The sequence below is a fragment of the Myodes glareolus genome, chromosome 11 (genome assembly GCF_982192425.1).
Source record: "Myodes glareolus chromosome 11, mMyoGla1.1, whole genome shotgun sequence".
In the NCBI taxonomy this organism is placed as follows: domain Eukaryota; kingdom Metazoa; phylum Chordata; class Mammalia; order Rodentia; family Cricetidae; genus Myodes; species Myodes glareolus.
The window spans coordinates 66718624-66741238 of record NC_142036.1 but is presented as its reverse complement, the minus strand read 5'-3'; the positions used below and the strand labels follow the sequence as shown (position 1 = coordinate 66741238).

At 39.8% G+C, this 22615-nt stretch overlaps 1 protein-coding gene across 2 annotated transcripts in view; it reads left to right on the top strand.

The window, feature by feature from the left end:
- The window catches only part of Ttc6 (tetratricopeptide repeat domain 6), a 154267-nt gene that overhangs the window by 93775 nt on the left and 37877 nt on the right, over positions 1 to 22615 (top strand). For both annotated transcript variants that reach the window (XM_087911793.1, XM_087911794.1), the window contains exons 12-17: positions 9198 to 9648; positions 9959 to 10088; positions 10873 to 11045; positions 14334 to 14470; positions 18267 to 18436; positions 21135 to 21255. In XM_087911793.1, the coding sequence (XP_087767919.1) occupies positions 9198 to 9648; positions 9959 to 10088; positions 10873 to 11045; positions 14334 to 14470; positions 18267 to 18436; positions 21135 to 21255 (1182 nt within the window). The remainder of the gene's footprint in view (positions 1 to 9197; positions 9649 to 9958; positions 10089 to 10872; positions 11046 to 14333; positions 14471 to 18266; positions 18437 to 21134; positions 21256 to 22615) is intronic.

Genomic DNA, 22615 nt, shown 5'->3' with positions numbered 1-22615 from the left:
TTGGAGAGTAAATCTCCCATTTTAAAATATGTAGGCATTTCATAGTATGAACATGTGAATTGCTTAACTTCCCATTTTAGGACTGAATCCATTTTATGTATGAAAGTGTCTCTTAGTGGAAAGAAACAAAATAGAGCAATGCGTTTGTTAAAATGGCTTGATGCACAGGTCCGATCCCTATTCTAAATGAATACCATCCACTCCAAAACCAAAGTAGACGGCTGCTCGTTAACTGTTTTAAGATTGACATTTGTGCTGAATTGTGCAATAAATATAATAAGCATTTTGTGTGTTGTGAGCCTTTCTTCAAGGATTGACACACAAATGTAATTATGTTTGATCCTCAATTGGAGGTAATAATAGCTAGCATATTTTCAAAATGTGGAGAACCTGAAGTGGAAACAACGCCAGCTCCTGGTATGATCATGTTTACTGTGTAAGATGCTTCTTGTAACGCATGCATCTGACAGAAGTTTCCAAAAAGCCCAGGAATGATTTCTCTTTAGACATTCCTGGGTAATAGTCTGTTAAACTCACACCCACTTGGAAAGTAAAGACTTTTGGGGTGATAAGGGAGTAGAAATGTTTCGTTTATTTTGTTGTTATTAAGACGCACTGGCTCTTTGGTGTGGTTGGTGACTTATCATCCTGGGACTCTGGAATTTAAAACTTTGTGAGTGACAGCAGAGACAGTAGTGCGGGGGTGCTACGCAGACCTGAGGTCTCCTGTGTGCTGGTCTCCACTGCTCCTGTGTAGAAGAAAGATTTTCAGGGGGTTTCATATAGATTTTTTTTTCTGAGCTGAAAAAAAATTCCTGTAAGGAAGAATCAGACATTTAAAGTGTTTTTTTGTTGTTGTTGTTGCTGTTGGTTTTTGATACGCTTGCTGATTTCAAAGTGTGAACCTTTGTCATCACAGTAAAAGCCAGGGCCACACTATTGTGACTAGTCCCAGGTGACTTCTATCTGAAGAAAGGGTATAATAGCAGATTAAACACTTTCTGGAAGTTTTCGCAATGCTTAAAGACATTTTGACATTTCAAATTAAGTTTCACCGTTGTAAAAATTCATCTAAAAATTTATTATAAAAAGGTTGAAAATAAAAAAATCACACACTGAAATTAACCAGGCCCAAAGACCGTACAGTGGTCTTCTCTATAATTAAAGTAGACATTGAGAACGGAAGCTGTGGAGCTTCACATTGGTGTTTATCTCTCTCCTCCCAAATGTATTTCTGTGCACTTATCCACCATCCCAAACAAATAATCCATGACATACTTAAAACCAGAAAGTCAGTTATCTTTGTTTCCTGTCTTACAACCGTGTCCATTGCCTGCGTTCAGCCTTTCCTCATTCTCTAATATTTAGCCTTTCTTGTTTTTTCTACACATTGTACTTATGTATGTGTACATTTTTGTATATATTTGCATATATATATATATGAATACTGTTGAGCTTTAAAGAAAAACAAAAATCACAAAATTTGTAGGAAATGGGTAGATTCAGAATGTATGTATAATATTACGAGAGGTCACACAATCTAAGGAAGAAAAAAGCCGTGCCTGTTCTCTCTCGTATGTGGAATCTAGACAATTTTCACCATTTAGAGAAATGTATTTGACTCTCTTAATAGCCCTGCTTAGGTTTGCTGTGACGGTCACAGCAGGGCGCACAGGAGGGGCACAGCTCTGTGCGCCAGCAGCGAAACAGCTGTTTTGTCCTGGATGGTGTATCAGTACTTTCTGCTTCAGTGTAGACAGGAAGTAATGGTTAGCCCAGAGCAAGCTAGGGAGCAGTTTCTATAGTTAGGACATCTCCCATTAATTTTGGTGGCTAAGAAATGCCATTCTTACCATTTTACATCTAGCTTTGCTCTTCTTGAGTGACAGCTATTCTTGGCCGACCCCTTAGAGATTCGAAGTAGGTTACATGTGCTTTCACATGTGAAGTCAAATCTTGGCTCCAGAAAGTTGTTCCTGCAGAAGGTCATTTGGACTAAAGTCCCAGACTTGCGCGCGTTTCCTTTCAGTCCCCTTGAGATAGGCTGCCCCTGCCACTCTCCTCCTTAGCTTGGTTTTGGCAGAAAGCCACATACCTGCAATAACAACAAGGCTTCGCTGTTCCTTTAGATCCTATCTTTGGCTCTGAGCCCTGAGTCATGGGACAGGCAGGTGAGGGACTAGAAGGAACCTTTGGTAGATGATGTCTTTGCTCGCCTAGCATTCTTCAGCTTTTCCTTATTCTGTTTCTCTGAGGACTGGAGACAGTTTAGCTCCAGGAACAAGGATGTGTCAGCTGTCTCTGCATCTGAATTTCTAGCTGCTGTGCACTAGGCCCTTGGTGACCAGGCCACGCCACGTTATTTCTTAGGCTGTTTCCTTGTCTGAAAGATGAGCTTCTCTGCTGAAGTTACTTCCAGCTCAAAAGTCTCCCGTGTCAGACAGTAAAACCAGCTTTATCCGTATACAAATGGAATACCTTGGGCAACACATTTAAGCTGTTGAAAACTTCCCTGTCTCCTTCAACAGGGTCACATCTCATCTCAAGCTAATTATGTGAACACATAATCTACCTCGAGAGCTTGGCCTTTCTACATCACAGTTGAAGCGGGAGGTCAATTTATTGTGCTGCTCCTGCAAGGGAGAAACCGTGAACCATACTCTTGGCTATGAAAACATGGATCTAGACTTTATGACCATGCTTTTTCCTTTTTCTTCCCTTTTAATTTGGGCTATTTAATTTCGATGATCCGAGACTATAGCTTTTCCTTGTAAAAGTTCACCCATTATCTGCGTTTGCTTTTTACATTCTTCTGGAAACTTGCCTAGCAGGTTCTAGTTGCTTGCTCCCTTTAAGATATTACAATTATTTTATCAGCTGAGGAGATAATGCGTGCTCATTGTAAAAAATTTAGAAAATATTGCAGTTCCCTCATTAAATCACCATTGACACAGTTCTGAATGTGTACATGGAAACACAGTCATACAAACCTGTGGGAAGAGATTAGCCTTTATGTCTGTGCATGTATGTTAAATGCATGATTGCATATTGTAGAGAGAATATGGATTATATCCACCAGGCTCTGGCATCCATTGTTTTTGTGGTACAGGTAGTTGGTGGGGATGGGTTGAGAAGAGACTTCACCGAGAGTTACTTTATACACTCTACATTGTTTGAAATTTTTCTACTGGACATATAGTTATGTTTAAAGGTAACTTTTTGATTTTCATTTTTTTGGGAGAAATCAGTGAAATGTGGGTATTCTCAAAATATATCTGCATCTACTGTGAATATCTTGCAGAGCAGATCAAAGGACTCTTCAGATTAAAATGTAATCTGTGCTCTTTCCCAGTTTTACAGAGCTAAATGAAATAAACATTCATTTTAGTATCTATTTTGGAATTGGGTCTTAGAAGCGATGGTCACCCGTGCTTTACAGCAAGAAAGTACTGCTGACGGAGCAAGAAGCGAGCAGATAGTGAAGGAAATTTCTACTTTAGTCCAGCAGACTTCAGAGTAAATTTTTCGAGCACCTTCTGTATACCACATACTAGTCTAGATAGGAAACTACAGATGAGGACAGTGAAGAGTGCTAGCCAGTCCCCTGTCATAGCTTTTATATCCCAGTGGGAAAGTGACAGCGGAGAGATTGACTCATGATGTCAAGGAGGTGATCAGAATTATGGCGAGAATAAGGCAGGGCAGTGGGAGCCACTGTTTTAGACAGACTGCTAGATGCCTCTATGACTTAGAACTGAACAGTATGGAGGAATGAGGTGTTTAGATCTCTGAAGAAAAGGAAAAAGCAAGTGCAGTAGCCCCAAGTTGCAGGATATGCCTATTGCTTTTGGACAGCACCCAGACTGGTGTCTGGAACACAAGAGATTGCTAAGAAAGTGAGATCAAGGAAGTGTTTGGGGGGATAGTACCAGGTATTGTCCTATTGGCCAGAGGTCGAGACTCTGGAGATGGCTCTAGTGGGTAAGAATTCTTGTACAAGCTTAGGAATGTGAGTTCAAATTCCCAGTACCCACATAAAAATGATTGGCATGGGTGCATGTGCCTATAACCCCATCATTGAGGTTGGGGAAAGGCAGAGACAGATGGGTTCCAGCAGTTCACTAGCTAGGTAGGATAGCTGAAATAGAGCTTCAGGTACAGTGACATACTGTGACTCAGGAAGAAAGTGGAGAGTGATGGTGGGTAACACCCGGCCTCCTCCTCTGGCTTCTATATTCGCACCCACACAAACTTGTGCACATACATACATACATACACCATACACACACAGAGAAATTAAAAAAGGAAAGTGTGTGTTTGTAAGTCATTATGAACGTGGAAGAGGATAGAGATGTTTGCAGGCTGTGATAAATATCAATACAAAAGGAGACCCAGAGAGTGGAGAACATGTTGAAATGATCAAATATATCTTCCAGAAGACTCACCATGGTAGTGGTAGAAATTAAGAAATTGTAGTGCAAGCTGAGAGACCCACAAGAAAGCAATTGAATGATCTATGTGAGAAATGGCAGATGGGTCTGAAGTCATAGCAATCCAGGTGGTAAAAAGTGGCCACATTCTAGACAGATGTTGGGAGTACAGCCAACAATATTTGCTCATGGGTTGTTTGTCAGATATGAGAAAAAAAATGAATTAAGGATACTCCCAAAGATTTTTTTACTGGAGCAATCAAAAACGTTGAAAGGTTTTCCCAGATGGTCAAGACTGCACGGAGCAGGAGGGCATGGCGAGCGTCAGACGACGGTCTAATAGGATTGCATGTCTGTTTAGCTCTTCAGATCACAGTGACACAGCAGTACAGGTAAGGTGGTGGGTCAGCCAGGAAAGGTGGATACCTCTGACCCTGGTTTGCAGATGGAAGCCTCCCTTGACACATCAGGTCACAGCCATGGAAAAAGAAAGCCAGACCAATAGCTGTAAATCAGGTGCCAGAAAGTGGGAACATTGCTCTCATAAATGTAGTTACCACATCGAGACCTAGGGTGGCCAACACCTGCTAATCAACACCCGCTGAAATTTACATTCACGATAAGTTGTGGCAGCTTTTCTTCCAGACATTCGGCTTTAGCACTGGCCAGACAGGAAATGGAGATGTGGAGTGGTCACCTGTGTTTGTCTTTGAAATTGCTGATAGCGCCATCGTCATGAATGTGCGCCTTCTCTTCAGTGATCTGGTGACTTTCTGTGTGCATTATCTTCCTGCAGGGTGGTGTAGGGTGGGATGGGCCCCTCCAGAGACTTCTGCTAGGTCTTTATTACCACTATGTCCTTGTCTACACTGAATTCTTTCTGAATCACTCACTGCTGCAGTGTTCCAGGATGAGAAATTGACTACAGGGTGGGGCCTCCGTAGGTCCATTTTTTTTAGATAGTCCAAGTCCAATAATAGACTTCCTATTAGTTTATTAATTAATTCCGTACTTTTATTGATAGACTCAGTGACATTTGGAACTGATATGTTTAGAGTTAGCATCTACTGACCTCCAGAAGGCCCAAGCGTTTGTGTTTGGAATTCTTTTGGGAGAAATTCACGGATGCGTGTGTCACATGGTGGGATCCTCCCCTTGGGATCTGGCTTGTGCTACATGGCAAGTGAAGTTTTAGGCTGTAGACTCTTTTGGTCCTGAGATCTTGGCAAGAGAACCTGAATCTCAAACATATAGCTATTTAGTTTTATGCTCAACAGACCCATAAGTTTCTTACTTATCTAAGACAAACAATACCTTAGCAGGCTGTCCATCTGTCTTTTCACCGAGAAACTGTGGCCATTTAGTTATTGCCACAGGTCCTTGCAAAGTAAAATTCTCTTATTACCTTTCTGTTCCTGTGGTTAATTGTTGTAATTGTGTCTCTGGCTTCTGCAATGGCAAGGTGGTTTTAGCTGGGGTTTACCATTCTGCAATCCTGTTAGTCCTGCTGTGACCACTGAACCAGATCAGTTCCTTCCTGGTCCTCCACTCACTAACGTCTGTGTCAGCATATATAGTGTTTCTGTGTGTGCCATCACCTCTGCATTCCCTCCAGGAGTCAAAGCTTGATTAAGGATGCCACATTTTACAGGTCAATTCTCAGTCTCCCAAGGCTTAGAGCTCACTCTTCTCTGGCAGTAGTTCTTAGAGTGTTCTTTGAATCAGTGTGTTTTGTGTGGAATCTGGCGAGAATGTATAAACCCTAGGTCTCCACCCTCTGCTTGCCAGATTAGAGATTGTGAAGGCCCCAAATCTGCATTTTGACAAGCCTCCTAAGCAGTTTTGATGCACAACTTCTAAGATCATTTGCTAGGCATTGCGAGGGTAGGGTAACCAAGGGTGAGCCAGGCCACATAGTAGAGGATGGATTTGAGAGCGTGAAGAACTGGTAATTATGGCTCTCCAAGAGTGTTCAGATCTCACAGCTGAGAGATTTGGGGGAATACACAGATTAGGTATGAGGCAATGTGACAGTATGGTCATTAAAAGCTATTATGTAGGGGGAGATCACATCTCACAGGTGACTGGTGTGACTTCTCTTAGCCGGTTTCTCCTGTTAGGGAAGATAAGTGGAATCTGGGGGAAAAATCACCTTTTTCCACGTCTGATTGTGTTCCCTCCATAGTAGCCTCATCACCTGAGTGTACTTAAGAGGTGTGGACCCTTAGTAGGTACTGCTGATTTCCTGTTCTTTCCAAGGGCCTCCCTCAGCGCTCATCAGAGAAGCTTCCTCCTGCAGTAGATGGAAACAAATGCAGAGACCCATAACAGGACCATGTGCAGAGAGGGAGAGACTTTGGAGCATTTAGTCCTAAAGTGGATGTCTTTACCAAACCTTACTCCCTCAAGACTCAGAGATCTCTGTGGGAGAGGAGGCAGCAAAAAATTGTAAGAATCAGAGATGATGGATGACTACTAGGAAATGCATTCAGACACAACAGAACTAATGCACATATGAACACATATGGAGACTACGATAGCACACACAAGACCTGTATGGGTTCAGAGAAGATGGGGCTCACAGCACCAAGAACAGGAAGTGGACAGAAAGCCCCACCTTTAACCAGGGAAGTTGTTTGCAACTGATAACTTTTGGAAAAGGGAAAATCAGTTTTCTCCAGTGGAGTGTCTCTGGGTATAACAACTACATCACAGGGCGGGCTCCATGCCCAGGAATAGTTGGGAAACACAGAAAGAACTTGGTGGTATTTCTGTGGACTTTTTACTTCATTTTGCTTTGTTTTGGTACTTTTTGTCTTACAGATTTTTTTTTTCGTTTTGATTCTTGTTTTGTTTTTGTTTCTCTTTGTTGGAAGAGAGACAGAGACAAAGAGAACGAACATGTTGGGTGCTTAGGGAGGTGAGAAGGGTCTGAGAGGAGCTGGGGAGGGGAAAACATGATCAACACATATTTTATGAAAAAATTAAAAATAATAAAATACAAATCCCTACAAAAAGTGGTCAGGTAGTGACTGTAGTCACTCTTTTCATCCTAGTGATTGGCTCATACCCAACCTTGTAGTCTTCTGCCCCTCATCTGAAGACTCCTTGTTACCATGGGGAATAACTGGAGTTCTTAGTTTGCTACATGTCATGCGTTATCTGGGTCCTGGTTTTATGCTATCTTTTCTGTGTATTTCTTCAGCTCCACTGTAATAGAAAACATACTAGCTAGAGTGCATTTTTAGCTTAGCATAATTTGGGAAGCACATGGCAAAGGTGTGGGGTAGAGGGAAGCCATGATTAATGCAGGATCAACTTGTTTTCTACAATAAGTTTGAGAAGATAAATCGAGAGTAATTATTAAAACCTAGGAGAAAATAGTTGGGTAGGAGAGGTTTCTTTGAAGTCCTGATCTTTTTGGGCTAGTGTTATTACATCCAGCTAGAGGTAACCCACCTTGTAGGGCCCTGGAGCATAGAAACCTTGACTTCAGTTCCTTGTGTCCCTCTCTTGATGTTTCTGATAAAGCAGAGAACAAGGGGTCTTGTGGATGTAGTTTGTAGAAGTTAGTTTCCCAGGCTAGAGAACAAGGTGAGGAAGGAGTGGAACACAGAAGCACAAACAAAACACCTGGCACAGAAAGCCTTTCTCAGGTGGTACTCGATTAGAGGTATGCATAGAGGAGCCAGGTAGCCAGGTAGCCAGGGGGATATGGCTGAAGAACAGAGAGAGGAAGAAACAGTGGTATCTCAGCGGCCTGGGCTGAAGCATCTTGTGTCCCATCTTGAAGACGGTTTGCTCAGTCTGCTTTCTAACAGAACCCAGGACCACCAGCAGAGGGGTAACACCAACCGTAATCGGTTGGGTTAATTAATTGCTAGTTAAGAACATGCCCTACAGTCTTGCCTACAGCCAGGTCTTTCTCTCTCTCTCTTGGAGGCACTTTCTCAACTGAGGCTCCCTGGGTTAAGTTATGTCAAATGACACAATACTATCCAGCCCACTGTGTTCGAGTCAGAACAGATGAGACTGGCTTGCACGAGAATGTGGAGAGGAGATTATAAGAAGGGAATGAAAGAATGGGAGCCTTTTCTTACCTTTATTCCCCTACTTTGGCACCATGACTTTCTTACACTATAAGTTCAGTAAATAAAACACAATGGGGCTAAAACTTTTTCCAAACCAGCAGTAGACTGTATTTATCCTGTCTCCACAAGCTACCGCACAGTCACAATACAGCCAATGCTACTGAATGTTTTTTCCAAGCTTGCAGTAGACTGTCTTTATTCTGTCTCTGTTGGCTACCATATGACTGCGATACAGTCCGAGCTTCTGAATGAAAGCTCTATTTTCAGTGGAGAAGTTGAGGAGGAATATAGCTGCATAATTTGAAAGCATCTAAATGATCAAGTTTCACAGTTTACTGAAGAAATAAACTTCAGCCTTTGGAAGAAGCATTTCCTTTATCCCTTACAGCCCACCTCCTAAATTCCCCACTGCAGTCATCCTGGTAGAAGATGAGATTGTAAATTAGATCCCAGCAGTCTAGAGAGGCTGCCACATTAAAAATGTATTTCCGTTTTTACAGAGATTCTTCATATTATGCTATAGTTTTAGTGATTGAAAAAGTGAACTTTGATTACATAAATTAGCAAGTTTAGATAATAGAAAAAAAATAATTTTTGTGTGTTGTTGAGCTGAATCATAGATTGAAAGATAACTGTGTTTCTGTAATTAAAAATTAATCATTCTCTTTGACACTAGATCAACATCTCACGGAATACTTCCTGAGCAGAAAAAATTTTTCCTTAAAGTTCCGCTATACGAACGTCAAATAAGGTCTCCCAGTGTACCTGTGGTTTTAAACTTTGATCAATTTGTTCAAAGTAAAGGAGGAATACCAGAAAATACTGACCCTCGGACATGGGCTATCGAGCTCTTTGCTAAGGACAAACCTCAGAAAACACCTGCACCCGTCACATATGTTCACAAAGAAGTTCCCGAGCCAGTGATAGAACTCCCCAAGTTGGAATTAACTGATCATATCAAGTGTGACCTTCCCCCAGAGGTCATCAAATATTATGAATCCGAAGTGGAGCGGTTGACTCAAGAGATAAAAAATGAGAAAAGAATTCCTGTGTTTGCGTATTGTCGGCGTGGAGCGATTTACAGGAAACTCGGGAAGTTGCAAAGCGCCATGAGTGACCTACAAGAAGTAAGTTTTAAAGAATAAAAAGGACACAGCTCCCATTTCCATTCCCTTTATACAGTAATTTTTGCTGAGGTGTTGAATGACAAATGATTGTAGTACAATTTTATGGGGTTGTGAAATACAAATATTGGCATTTTCAAATGCTTATTAAAAACACTTGACTTCTGGTTTTTGAATTGGGAGGCTTTATCTTATGTTGTATGCACGCAAAGTCACTGGTATTAATGATGCCTGAGAAACTCATTTAATAGTGTTATTTTTTTTCCTTTGGAAAATCAATGTATCTGACTTTATTTATACATGTGTTTTTCAGACCATATTTTTGGAGCCATTGTTTCTCAATGCCTATTGGCACCGACATTTCATTTATCTTTTCCAAGATAAAATTAATGATGCTTTGGATGACTTGAATTTTATAAACAAATATAATAAAAACCATGCAGGTGGGTTATATATGGAGACAGCTACATTACCTGTCTCTTTATCTTGGCTTTTGTCATGATTATAAATACAAATAAACTGATAGGTAGAAGTTCTGTAAATTGGTATGACGGCTTCAGCTTTAGAGTTCATATAACCCTCGTGTTGTTTTCAAATGACTCATTATGCCTGAGTTTATTCCCTGGAGATCCGTTTCAGCACAATCCCTTTCACGGATCTCACATGGAGAATATGAACTCAAAATTGGGAGATGATTTGTAAATCTTTTCTTGACCACATGTTTCAGAATGAGAACGTAATACTGTGAAGGCCTCATAGTGGGTGAAATTCATACCTTGCTCATATGTGTGATTTTCTAACAGCCCGAACTTCTAGATACAGACCTTTTCAGAAATGTGGAATTGTCATGTGCATCTTTGAATCCCCAGCACTTTCAGAACCACATGACACAGCACAAGATGGTTGAATGTCTCCTGATCTGTGTTGGCATACATGCTAAAAGTCCACACAACTCTGTGTCATTCAAACCTAGCTTTTCACTGCAGTTGCTAAGACTGAAACATTTTTCACAGTTACATAGGTGAGTGGTAATGTTGCCACGTCAGAATAAGACTTGAAACTGCAAATGAGTATTCATATTTTGAGAATAAATCAGGTGTGGAAAAATGAAACGGCATACACTAGTGAACTTCATTCTAGGAATGCATTTTGAAGCGGGATTGCCGCTTTGAATTCTCACAGCTAAGGGAAAGATTGTAAAGCGAAGTTTTTGCCTTTCATCTTTAGAGGCATACTTGTCAAAGGCAGAGATTTTCAGAGAGAAGAAGGAACTCACACTGGCAATTCTGAATTACAGTCAGGCGATTAAGTGCAGACCCAAAGATGCTGATCTCTATTTCAAGAGGGGGGAGATGTATGAGAAGACGAACAAAGTGCTGGCCATTGATGACTATTCGAAAGTAAGTTTCATGATACCCCCTGCTCCCATTGATAGGTTTTTGTAGTGCAAACCTTTTTTCAGACTTATTTGTTTTAAGAGTGGTTGGCCTGTGGTACACATGTGCACCAGATGCTTGTCTGGTACCTGAGGTACCATCAGGTCCGTGGAACTAGGGTTACAGAGGGTTGTGAGACACACCATGGTACTGGGAACCAAAGGCCCCTTCTTCTACAAGAGCAACAAACTATCCACAACCACTGAGCCATCTCTCCAGCTCCCTAGCTAACATTTTTAACAGTTATCAGGTGTTTTATATAACCTAACTAATTATAAGTTAGGAGCTAGCATTTCCATTGCTGGTATGTTGTTATCACCATTTTTTTCAATTTAAAACCATTGGGGAATAAATGGAAAACACAAGGCAGATAGGAAACATTGAGGCAACCCCCAAGAAGTCTCAGCTTTTCCGGTTCTCTATTCTTGGACTAAGAAATGTGGTTTTAGAGACCTTTGAAAACTGCCTTTTCTCTTTAGATAATAGAAAAATTTCCTCTCTCCTTCTGTTAGCTCTTGAACAGCTGGGACCTACTAGTTCTTGAAGAGACTGTGATCGCGGATTCACTCACTCTTTCTTTCATTCACAAGTATTTGTGGACCGAGGCACTGCATATGTAATGTAGTAGAAAAATGATGAATGGCATAGAAATGTTTCTGGATTATGCAGATATCAAAGAAAAGGTGCTTGAGAAAGGATATAAGCGCACACATGAGATATAAAACCATGGTGGTGCCACAGAGGAGAGAAGGTTGGATGGAGGTGTCTATATTTGTTTGTTGGTATTGGGATACCCAGCAAGGAAGTGAGCTTTTGATTGAACCACACCCTGAGGGTGTCCCGCGCTTATCTGCGAAACTTCAGTCTGCGGTACAGGGCACGCTTCCCATACTGAACCGTGAGTCTGGATCAGTATCCTAGGAGTTGAAACAGACACACGACACACAGAGAGACCGAATCATTTGCCCAAAGGGTAAATGTCAATCTTTATTCAGCACACGTAGGCTTATATACTTGGAGGCAAGAGGACGAGAGCCCCCTCCCACCTGGGAGTGAGAAGAGGGGTGTTGGCCACATGGCGCCAGCGGCCGGAGCCTCCATGTAGGGGATATCGAGCTGGGAACCCTGACAGACAGATGGGAGGAGATTTAGGGCGCCTGTGAGGACCTTCCTTAGCAGGTGAAATTGTCATAGCAATGACAGAAACAAGGCTTTGAACTAATTCCCTCCTGCTGGCAGAATGAGCAGGGGAAGCTAAGCTGGTTAGCATAAACAATTCTTGCATCCTGTGCTTTGGCCTCAAGGAACAGCGAAGACAGGGCCCTACATGAGGGTGCTGTCAAGGCAACATGACTCCCCTGGCTGCAGCAAGACTTGATGATCTACTGACTTCTAACTATAAATCTTAGTCCCGAGCATAATGGGCAAATTAAAAGAAATTGCTTAACTAATTCATTTGTGCATGTTCCCAACTGCCATGTTACTTCTTGATTTAGCTTGACATTCTTCTATTTATGGAAAGTATTGTTGGCTTGTAACTTCTGATCTAGAAGTAACTAAAGATCTCTTTTGAAAATGCAGGTAGCATTACATGTACTGAATAGGTTTAATTTAGGAATTTATATGAATGCACATATACTTATAACAATGAAAAAAGATCATGATTTGAAAGAAAGCAAGGAGGAATATAAGGGAGAGTTTAAAGGAAAAGAAGGGAAGGGAGAAATATATATTATAATCTCCAAATTAAGGAAAGGCATTTAAAAATTAGTTTTTTAAAAAAAATTTTAAAAAAATTAGGCATTTAAAAATTGACTCATCTCACTTCTTGCATCTGACACCAGTAGTTTAACAACAGATTACTATAACAACCAGAAATAAACAATTCCCAATCTCCTTAGCATGTTTCTTTCTGCTTTGAACATCCGTGGAGACTTCCTTTGTGCCGCAGTTCAGGAGACTTTGTGTGTCAGTGTGTAATTATGAGCACATCATTCATCCTTGCAAGTTAGGGACTAGATTAAGCCACAGCCTATGTGACTGAACCAGCTCAGCTCTTTCATCCACTATCAGGATAGAATAGTATGCGACAGCGCAACCTCACTCCTCAATGCTTTTATTTTGAGATTATTCTATAATTACATCATTTTTCCTTCCCTCTTTCTTTCAAACCCTCCCCGCATATCCCTACTTGTTCTTTTTAAAATCCATGATCTCTTTTTTCATTAATTGCTATCACATGCACACACACAGACACGCACATACACACATTCCGAATTATAACTTGTTGAATCTGTATAAAGCTACTCATTTGTATTTTGTGAGGGCTGACCATTTGATACTGGATAACCAATTGGTACCCCTAGAAATGAGTATTCATCGCAATCTCATCATTCCTTAGTTGCCTGTAGCTCTGTGTAGAGAAGAGGCCTCGTACTCTTTCCCCATCTACTGTGTCGTGTCTGTTAATATTGTCCTCGATCAGCTCATGTTTAGGAGGTCACATGGGTGAGACTTAATGGGGCTGGCATCTGAGATTGCTAGGAAACACAGGAATTTTTATCAGTGAAAGTTTCAGTGGTCAAAAGCTTTGTTTTTATATTTAGCATTTATCTTTCCTCGTGGATGATGTTCCCTCTCAAAAATTTGATGGTGGAACATGTCTTAATATAATCCTTAAACACAGATTAAAAATTTTTAGTATGTTGAAGTGGGTTTCTCTTATGTAAACTGAAGTTGACTGTACCTTGTCTTAGTTTTTCTCACTGTGTAACATGTTTGCATCCTCTCACCATGCTAGTGTAACATGTTTGCATGCTCTCTCCACTCTAGTGTAACGTGTTTGCATGCTCTCTCCATTCTAGTGTAACGTGTTTGCATGCTCTCTCCACTCTAGTGTAACGTGTTTGCATGCTCTCTCCACTCTAATGTAACATGTTTGCATCCTCTCACCATGCTAGTGTAACGTGTTTGCATGCTCTCTCCACTCTAGTGTAACGTGTTTGCATCCCTGCACCATTCTAGTGTAACGTGTTTGCATCCTCTCACCATTCTAGTGTAACGTGTTTGTATCTATCCTCTCACCACTCTAGTGTAACGTGTTTGTATCCTCTCACCACTCTAGTGTAACGTGTTTACATCCTCTCACCACGCTAGTGTAACGTGTTTACATCCTCTCACCACTCTAGTGTAACGTGTTTACATCCTCTCACCACACTAGTGTAATGTGTTTGCCTTCTGTCACCACACTAGTGTATTTACTATGATCCCAAGAGAACAGATGCCTTAATGAAGCGTGCAATTTATTACTTTGAAAATGAAAACTGGATTGGAAGCATACATGATTTTACAGCTCTACTAAAAATTGAGCCCCAAAGTTCTCAAGCAAGGTAAGAATTATTTTATATGTAAATTTAAAAATGACATATTAATTAAATATATTTGCAGGAAAAATTGCTCGATGTAATATGACAGCCATTTTAAAACAGTGAGTTAATTTTCAGCGTCAAGCCTTTTCTTTGCATTTCCAAGAAGTAACTTTCTAACTATGTAAAGCTTGCTCATTGGCCACAATTTCCTTCTCTGCATTTCCTTTCCATTCATCATCTTTGTGTCCACGGAGTACATATATCCGGTCAAATATATTCTGTAATTTCTTATTGTAATTTGTGTATTAAACTTCATTATTTCTTTTTGCTTTTTATTTATTTTATTTTTCTTTCCTTTTTCCTTTCTTTTTAATGAAAATAGATTTTTTTCATATAGTATGATTACAATTCCTGATTACAATTTCCCCTCATTTCTCCCCCATCTTCTCATCCCAGTTCCTTCCCACCTCCTCTTCTATCTAGAACCACTCCCTTCTGTCTCTTTAGAAAACAAACAGGCTTCTAAGGAATAATAATGTAATATAATAAGATTTAAAAGCTCACACATAGGAATAAGACAAAACAAACAAACAGAAGGAAACAAGGCCAAGGAAAGGCACAAGAAATGTGTGTGTGTGTATAATATATATTATATATAATAGATATTATAAATACATAAACTTCGACTGTATTAGGTTTCAATACCACCTCTCAAGTAGCCCTTAATTTTAGCTTTCTCTCTCCCTTTATTTCTTCCCCTCTTCCATTCCCCTCCTGGCTTGATCCTCCCATTCGAGATTTATCTGTTCCACACCAGCTTCTTACTCTATGTCTTATCCCTGTGCTTCTACAGATTGTAGCTTGCTTATCGTTGACCTAACAGCTAATATCAATGAATAAAGTGGATACATGTATTTGTCTTTCTGAACTGGGTTACCTCACTCAGGATATTTTTTTCTAGTTCTCTCCATTAATCTGCAAATTTCATGATGTCATCTAACAGTTGAGTAATATTCAATTGTGTAAATGTACCATATTTTCTTTATTCATCTGTTAAGGGTGTTCTAGGTTGTTTTCAATTTGTGGATATTACGAATAAGGGAACAATGAACCTCAAATTTTTATTGACCTATTCAATGTTTTTCTTATATAACTCTCGTCTCTATGTTATTTTAAATTTAGGTAGTTCCAATTTGTAGGTGTACTTGTTTGAAATACAGTTATGCCTTATTAAACTTTGTGTATCAATTTTCAAATGTAATTTCATTTTAATTTTCAATAATACTTGTAAACATGGTAATAAAGTGAAATGAGGTGCTCATTCATTTGTAATAATTAAACCAAGCTACCATGCCTATCACATTACACCCGTCTTTCCTTCTGATGATTGTCAATTCTTTCAGTGATTTTGAAATATACAACACATAAGTGTTAACTATAATCACCATGCTGTACAATAGATACATGGGCCTTACCTTACTGCTCCTCACTGATCTCTTGTACTTTGGCCAGCATCTATCTTTGTTTATCTGATCTGCACTCCAGCTTGTGGTAGCCAGGATGCCTAGTCCACTTCTACCAGTTTGCCACATTCTGGTTCCACACAGTCAAGTCATGTGGTGTTTATCTTTTTCTGCTTGGCTTACTTCACTTAGCATAATATCTCCAGGTTGATTCCTGCTGTTAACCCCCCCCTCCATTTGTTGAAGGAGTGAAGAAAGGATAAGTCGAATCTTTGCTATTTGGTTGAATTTATCTATGGGTCTCAGCTATGTTTTTAAAGTTGCAGATTCAGTTCCTTCACTTGTCAGGGGTCTATAAGGGCTATCTATTTCTTCTTGAGCCAATTTTGGTGGTTTGTATATTTCTAGGAAGCTGTTCATTTTATTTAGACTATTGTCATACTTTATTACTGGGTAACAGAATATCTAAAACTGAGCAGTTTACAATCATCAGTTTACATTCCCACCAACAATGAGTAGGGTTCTTTTTACTCAGTATCCTTACCAGAAATTATTGTAGTTTCTATTCCTGATAGTAGCTATTCTGAGCAGGACTAAGATAGACTCTCTAAAGATTGTAGGAATATATATACATACATATGTGTGTGCTTTTGTTTATATGTGTGTACATATTGTTACACACACATAAAGCAACAATTAATAAAAAAGTCATGACTTTTTAAAGAGAGCAAAGATGGTTGTATGAGGAAGTTTGAAGGAAGGAAAAGGAAGGGGGAAGGTGTAATTATAATATAATCTCAAACATAAATGAAATAATAAAATGAAATAAATAAAATATTTATTGACAAATTATTTTCGTGAGAATTGTTTAGTTCATTTTTAACTAGGTTATTTGTTTTCTTTTAAGTTCTTTGTATATTCTGTACAGAATTCCTGTATTAGCTGCATAGCCATCAAAGATTTTCTCCTATTTGGCAGGTTGTCTCTTTAATCAATTAGCCATTTCCTTTGCCATACAGAATTTTAAAATTTTATTGAAACCTATTTGTTGGTTGCTGGCCTTATTTTCTAAGTGTATGGAAATCTAATAAAGTATTTTTCTATGCCTGCATCTTGTTTTATCTGCCTATTTTTTTCTAGCAATCTTATATTTTCAGGTTTCATGTGAACATCTTCAATCCATTTGGATGATGTTTATGCAGCATAAGAGATATGGGTCTAAGTTCATTTTTGATGTAGATATCCACCTTTTCCAGTACTATGATTATTTCTTTCTATTTTATAATCTGAATTTGACTTCAGGACTTTTCTACTTTATTAAAAAGAAAGAAGTCTCCCATATTCTCTTAGAAGCGTGCCCATTGGTATGACATGCCCTGTTAGTACTATCTGAAACCAAGCGATTTACATTTGGTATGTTTTTGTCTTTAACAGTGAGAAGGAACTCAATCTCTGCCTAGTAGTCTTTTCCAAAGTCTTTTGAAAGCAACAGGCATCTTGAAACCTTGAAGAAAGAACGTCTCGTCTTTAAGAATTGTCTCACTCATATCCTAAAGGACCAAAGTTTTATATTTAGTCCTTGAGACAGGGTCTCTCTATGAAGCCCTAGCTGACACGGTTCCAGCCTTGTAGACCAGAGACCTTCCCGCCACTGCTACCCAAGTGCTGGGGTTTTAAGGCGCACGCTCTTACAGAATCCCCATTTGAAGGCACACACTCTCATAGCATGCCTCCAGGCCACATTACAGCTCCACACACACGACGGCTGGTGCTGTTTTCATTCCTACCCAGTCAGTACTTCAACCACTTCTGTGCTCCTACCTGGGGCATTACACTACCCCATTCCTAGCTTTGGCTATCACAAAAATAGTGATCACTATTTCTCCAAGCGTTTCTCAGTGGCCCCCATTTGCTAACGGCATAAAGACAAACACTTCAAAATAACAGCTGTCTCTCTGTGATAAGACAGGCCCGACTTATAAATACCTTGACCTGACCTTCTTATTTTTCTCCATCTCAATCCATTTGTGCCAGTATTGATCCTTTAAAAATAAAAAGAACACCCAAAATAGATCAATAATAAAGAATGGGTTTTTGAAGGGATTTAAAAAAAATGTTGTCTCCCCTGTAAAAGAAAAGAGATGCAGTTAATGACCATTCAGCTACCTTACAAACTTAATTAGTTAGCAAATAATTGTGTAACAAAGTGTCCTCTATAAAATTTATGCTGTTTTGACAGCAATATCATGACTTAACTCTCGAAAAGCAAAGATAAAGAAACAGAAATTAGGTGATAGGTTTAACAAAAAGGCTATCTGCTTTGCAGTACATATTAATTTTTTTTCTTTTTCTAGGACAAGCCGAGGGAGAGCATATTTTAAAAGGAGTTTATATAAACAAGCCACCCAAGACTTTTCTGTTGCCATCCACTTAGATCCTAACAATTGGTTAGCACTGTACTACCGAGCCTGCTTGTTCAGGAAGACTAATCCGCTCAGAGCGCTGCAGGATTACAGCGTGTCAGGTACTGGGCTGCTCTTGTGTGAGCCCCTGAGGGGTGGGTCAGCGGCTTGACTGCGTGCGCGCATGGGAGCGAGCATCTGATAAGAGCGCCAGCAGCTCAGTGGGTTCATGGCCAGTGCTGTGAATACTGACAGGCTTAAAATATCTGTTTTGTATTGTGTATGCACGTTGTTCACATGTGTTCACGAGTGCCCATATGTGTAGGGTTCAGAGGACAACTTCAGGAGTTGACCACTTTTTTATCTTACTGTTTTTCTCTCCCATTCTTTTGAATTTAATTTTATTATTTTTTTGTGATACGGCCCTTACTGGCCTCACTAAATAGGCCAGCAAATCTCGGGGTTCATTCTCCCCAGGCTCCCAGACACTGAGACTGCTGGCAGCACACGCTACCACCATGCCAAGTTTGTCATTTTTCCCCAACTGCGGTATCAGGGGACAGAACTTAGGTCCTTATGCTTCAAGGCAAACACTTTCCTAAGATATCATCCCAGCCCCTGTTTGCATCATAGATGGTGATCTGTTTCCCAGGATTCTGGGGAAAGAGGGCTGAACATGGTTGTTCCCTTCTCTTTTTATCTTTGCATCTCATTTCTGCTCCCAGCTCACTCCATCCAGCTTTTCCTTCGCTTGCTGTGGCCTTTGCTCTCTCAGATTTCCCTCCCTCGGTTCACTCCCCACTTCTCAGCATAGCACCAAAGCAAATGTGTTGCGTGTATGAATGGGACTCTGTCACCCAACACTTCAGGCTTGAATAGTCTGCAGGCTAATCTGGCTGCACTGACCTGGTCCACCCAGAGAATTCTTTCCTCTCTTCTGTCTTTAAAGGAAGGACCCTTGAATTGCCTCCATCAGCCTTCCACCTTGGAAGCTGTCATAACAATTCAAAATCTCTATTATTGAATTACTGAGAGCAGACTGGCTTGATTTTAGCCTTAACCCTTTTCTATACATTACCCCAAGGATTTAAATAATCCACCATTAAAACAAGGCTCTATGCTGATAATGTTGACATTTATAGACCACCTCAATACTTTCTGACCACTACTCTGGGTAATATATATGGAATACTTCAGTGAATACTCAAATAATGGTATGAAGAATTTATTATCATCATCCAAAGTTTATTGATAAAAACCAAGTCTAGAATAGTTAAATCTCTCAAGCAATTTTTTTCCTGTAAGAATAGTTTCCTATCAGTAACAAGGAGAGCCTTTCCTAGCTGGCCAATCATACTGTGAATTGAGCAGTCAGAGTGCCTTCACGTTATGAATTGTTTGTTTCATTAGCATGGCCGTTGCTAACAGTGGCTAAAACCTCTCAAATCTAGTATGGAGAAGTGTGTATGTGTATGTATGTGTTTGTGTGTGTGTGCACACATACATTGTTACCTCTTAATCCAGAATGGACCCGAGAAGCTTAGAAGACATGCACTGACTCCTATATAAGCCCACTATCATGATTTTGAAAGTAGAGAGGAAGTTGGTAAGCCAGAGACTTGTCAGGTGACCCCTCAGCTGGGTACTGCTGAGGGCCACTCATCTACAATGGAGGTTGTTTTCGTCTTCTTGTTTCTATTGTTAGGAATATAAAGCCAAGCTACCCATTTCAATTATGATAAATAGTCAACTTGCCCACTACCATGTTCTTGCCTTCAATAACCTCTTTTTTTGTCAGAACTTTCTGTCGCTCCTGGTCCTACAGTCATTTAGTCCAAAAACCACACAGAGGTCTACATTAATAATAAACTGGTTGTTCTGGCAGCTCAGACTTCTTATTAACTCTTACATCTTAAATTAGCCCATAATTCTTGTCTATGTTAGCCACATGACTTGGTACCTTTTATCAGTGAGGCATTCTCATCTTTCTTCCTCTGTATCTGGCTTCCTCTGTGATGACTACAGACTGACTCTTTTCTCTTCCCAGAATTCTGTTTTCATTGTCCTGCCTCTACTTCCTACCTGGTCATCCCACCTATACTTCTTGCCTGGCTACTGATCAATCAGCATTTTACTAAAACAATACAAGACCATTGTCCGACAGCACTCTTTGAAGCTACCTACCACTGTAGATGAATAGACCTGACATCTGCCTTATGCCTTGTTGTGAACTAGTACACTCACACCTGTTCTTTGCTGTTTAATGTCTTTGTGGTAATAAGGAGTGACTGTGAGCAAAGATACCCTTCCACCAGCTGTTACATTCTAAACCAGCCTTTGCCACTGACTTAATCTAAGTCCCTGTCAGTGTATTGTGCCCCTTTGGACCTTAATCTCTTCACTTTTAAAAGGAGTAGAGTGTCTCAGTTTTCCACTAGCTCTAATGAATCTGTGAGCCATAATAGCCACAGTAATACCAGTTAGTGTTTGTTTTGGTTTTTTTGAGACAGGGTTTCTCTGTGTAGCCCTGGCTGTCCTGGAACTCACTCTGTAGAGCAGGCTGGCCTTGAACCCACAGAAGTCTGCCTGCTTCTGCCTCCCAGGTGCTGGGATTAAGGGCATGCACCACCACCACTGGGCAGGTAGCAGTTTTTAAAATATATATATTATTTTCACCCACCAAATGGGCACACTCATCATAGATACATTGTTTTTGGAATAAGGGAATAATGCTAAATAAGTGAAAGCAATATGAAGGTTTGTTCTGACATATAACTCTATGATTATTTAGAAATCAAAATATGTACTTTGTATCTTCAGTTCTTATAAATGATGGCTATGATAATCTTAACTGCTTTCTACATCGGGGAATACTCTATGCACATCTAAAACTTTGGATGTTGGCAATTTGTGATTTTGAAACTGTCATTTCTCTGGAAAGGTAAGTCTTTCTTTTCATACTTATTCACTATTATAAGATAAAATCAGGACAAAATAGAAGGAAGCTTCCCCCTCACTATTGGCAACGTTGTAGAAAATGAGACTGTAATTATAAAGTCACACTAGAATTAGAGTAACACTAAAATAAGCTTACTGGTCAAATAAGACTTGCTCATTTCAGTCATGTCGCAAAATTTAGAGGTTGAAGAGACTTATATCCTTGAATATTAATTTAAAGCATTACTAGTATGCGCTTGAGGACACTTAGGCTGCAGTTCTTTTGAAGTTAAGTCACTGGACAAGCGTCATCAAGTTTTAAAATAAGACAAAATATTTGTTTTTTCATTGTTATGCACAATATCCAGTGTAATGTAAGCAAAGACCCTGTTGTTTGGAATGTTTGACTTCACTTTTGTTTAGAAAAGCAAAAGAAAATCTAGCACCATTTAGAAAATAGGACATGAAAGAGACACAAATTGAAAGTTAGGTAAGCCAAAAAGCAAGCTTTAAAGCACATATCTTTTTTTCCTCTTTTAAAAGATTTATTTATTTATTCTTCTCTCAGATATTACATCTCAACCACAAAATTTTCCCGCCTTCCCCTCCTCCCAATCCTCCACCCCCACCCCAACCTGCTCCCTTTCCCAGATCCTCTCCTTCTCCATTTCCCTTCAGAAGAAAGCAGGCCCCCATGGATACCAACCTAATGGAGCATATCAAGTTGAATATCTGAAATATTTGAATTTGTTCAGCACTACTTGTTGAAGATGCTTCTTTTTCCAATGTATATTTCTGGCTTCTTTATCAAAAATCAGGTGTTCATAGGTGTGTGGATTTATGTCTGGGACTTCAGTTTGATTAGACTCTAACCTATTTCAACCTGGCAGAACCCTTAGCTGCAAAGGGAGCAAATCTGAGATTTTTGTGACCCTGGATGCACAGAGTAACCTGTCAGGACATACCCTTCAGTGACTTGTCGGTATTAGCATACAAACAGACAGGTTGACCAATCTAATCAAACTGAAGTCCCAGACATAAAGCACATACCTTAATTGAGTAATTCTCTTTATCTCCAATGAATCACTCATTAAAATGAAAGTTGTTATAGGCAACTAGGGGATGCTGAGAGTTGGAGAAAACACCATCTAATTATCCAATACCAAGTGGTCAGTGTTGAAAATATACACACACGTAACATTATGCAGACTGAGCAAGTTAGTTTTAAGAATATATAAGATATGTATTCATGTATGAGATCATATACATGTATATCAATAATAACAATTAATGAAGACAGAGGCTATGACTTTGAAATAGAGCAAGGAGAGGTATATGGGAGTGTTTGGAGGGAGGAAATGAGA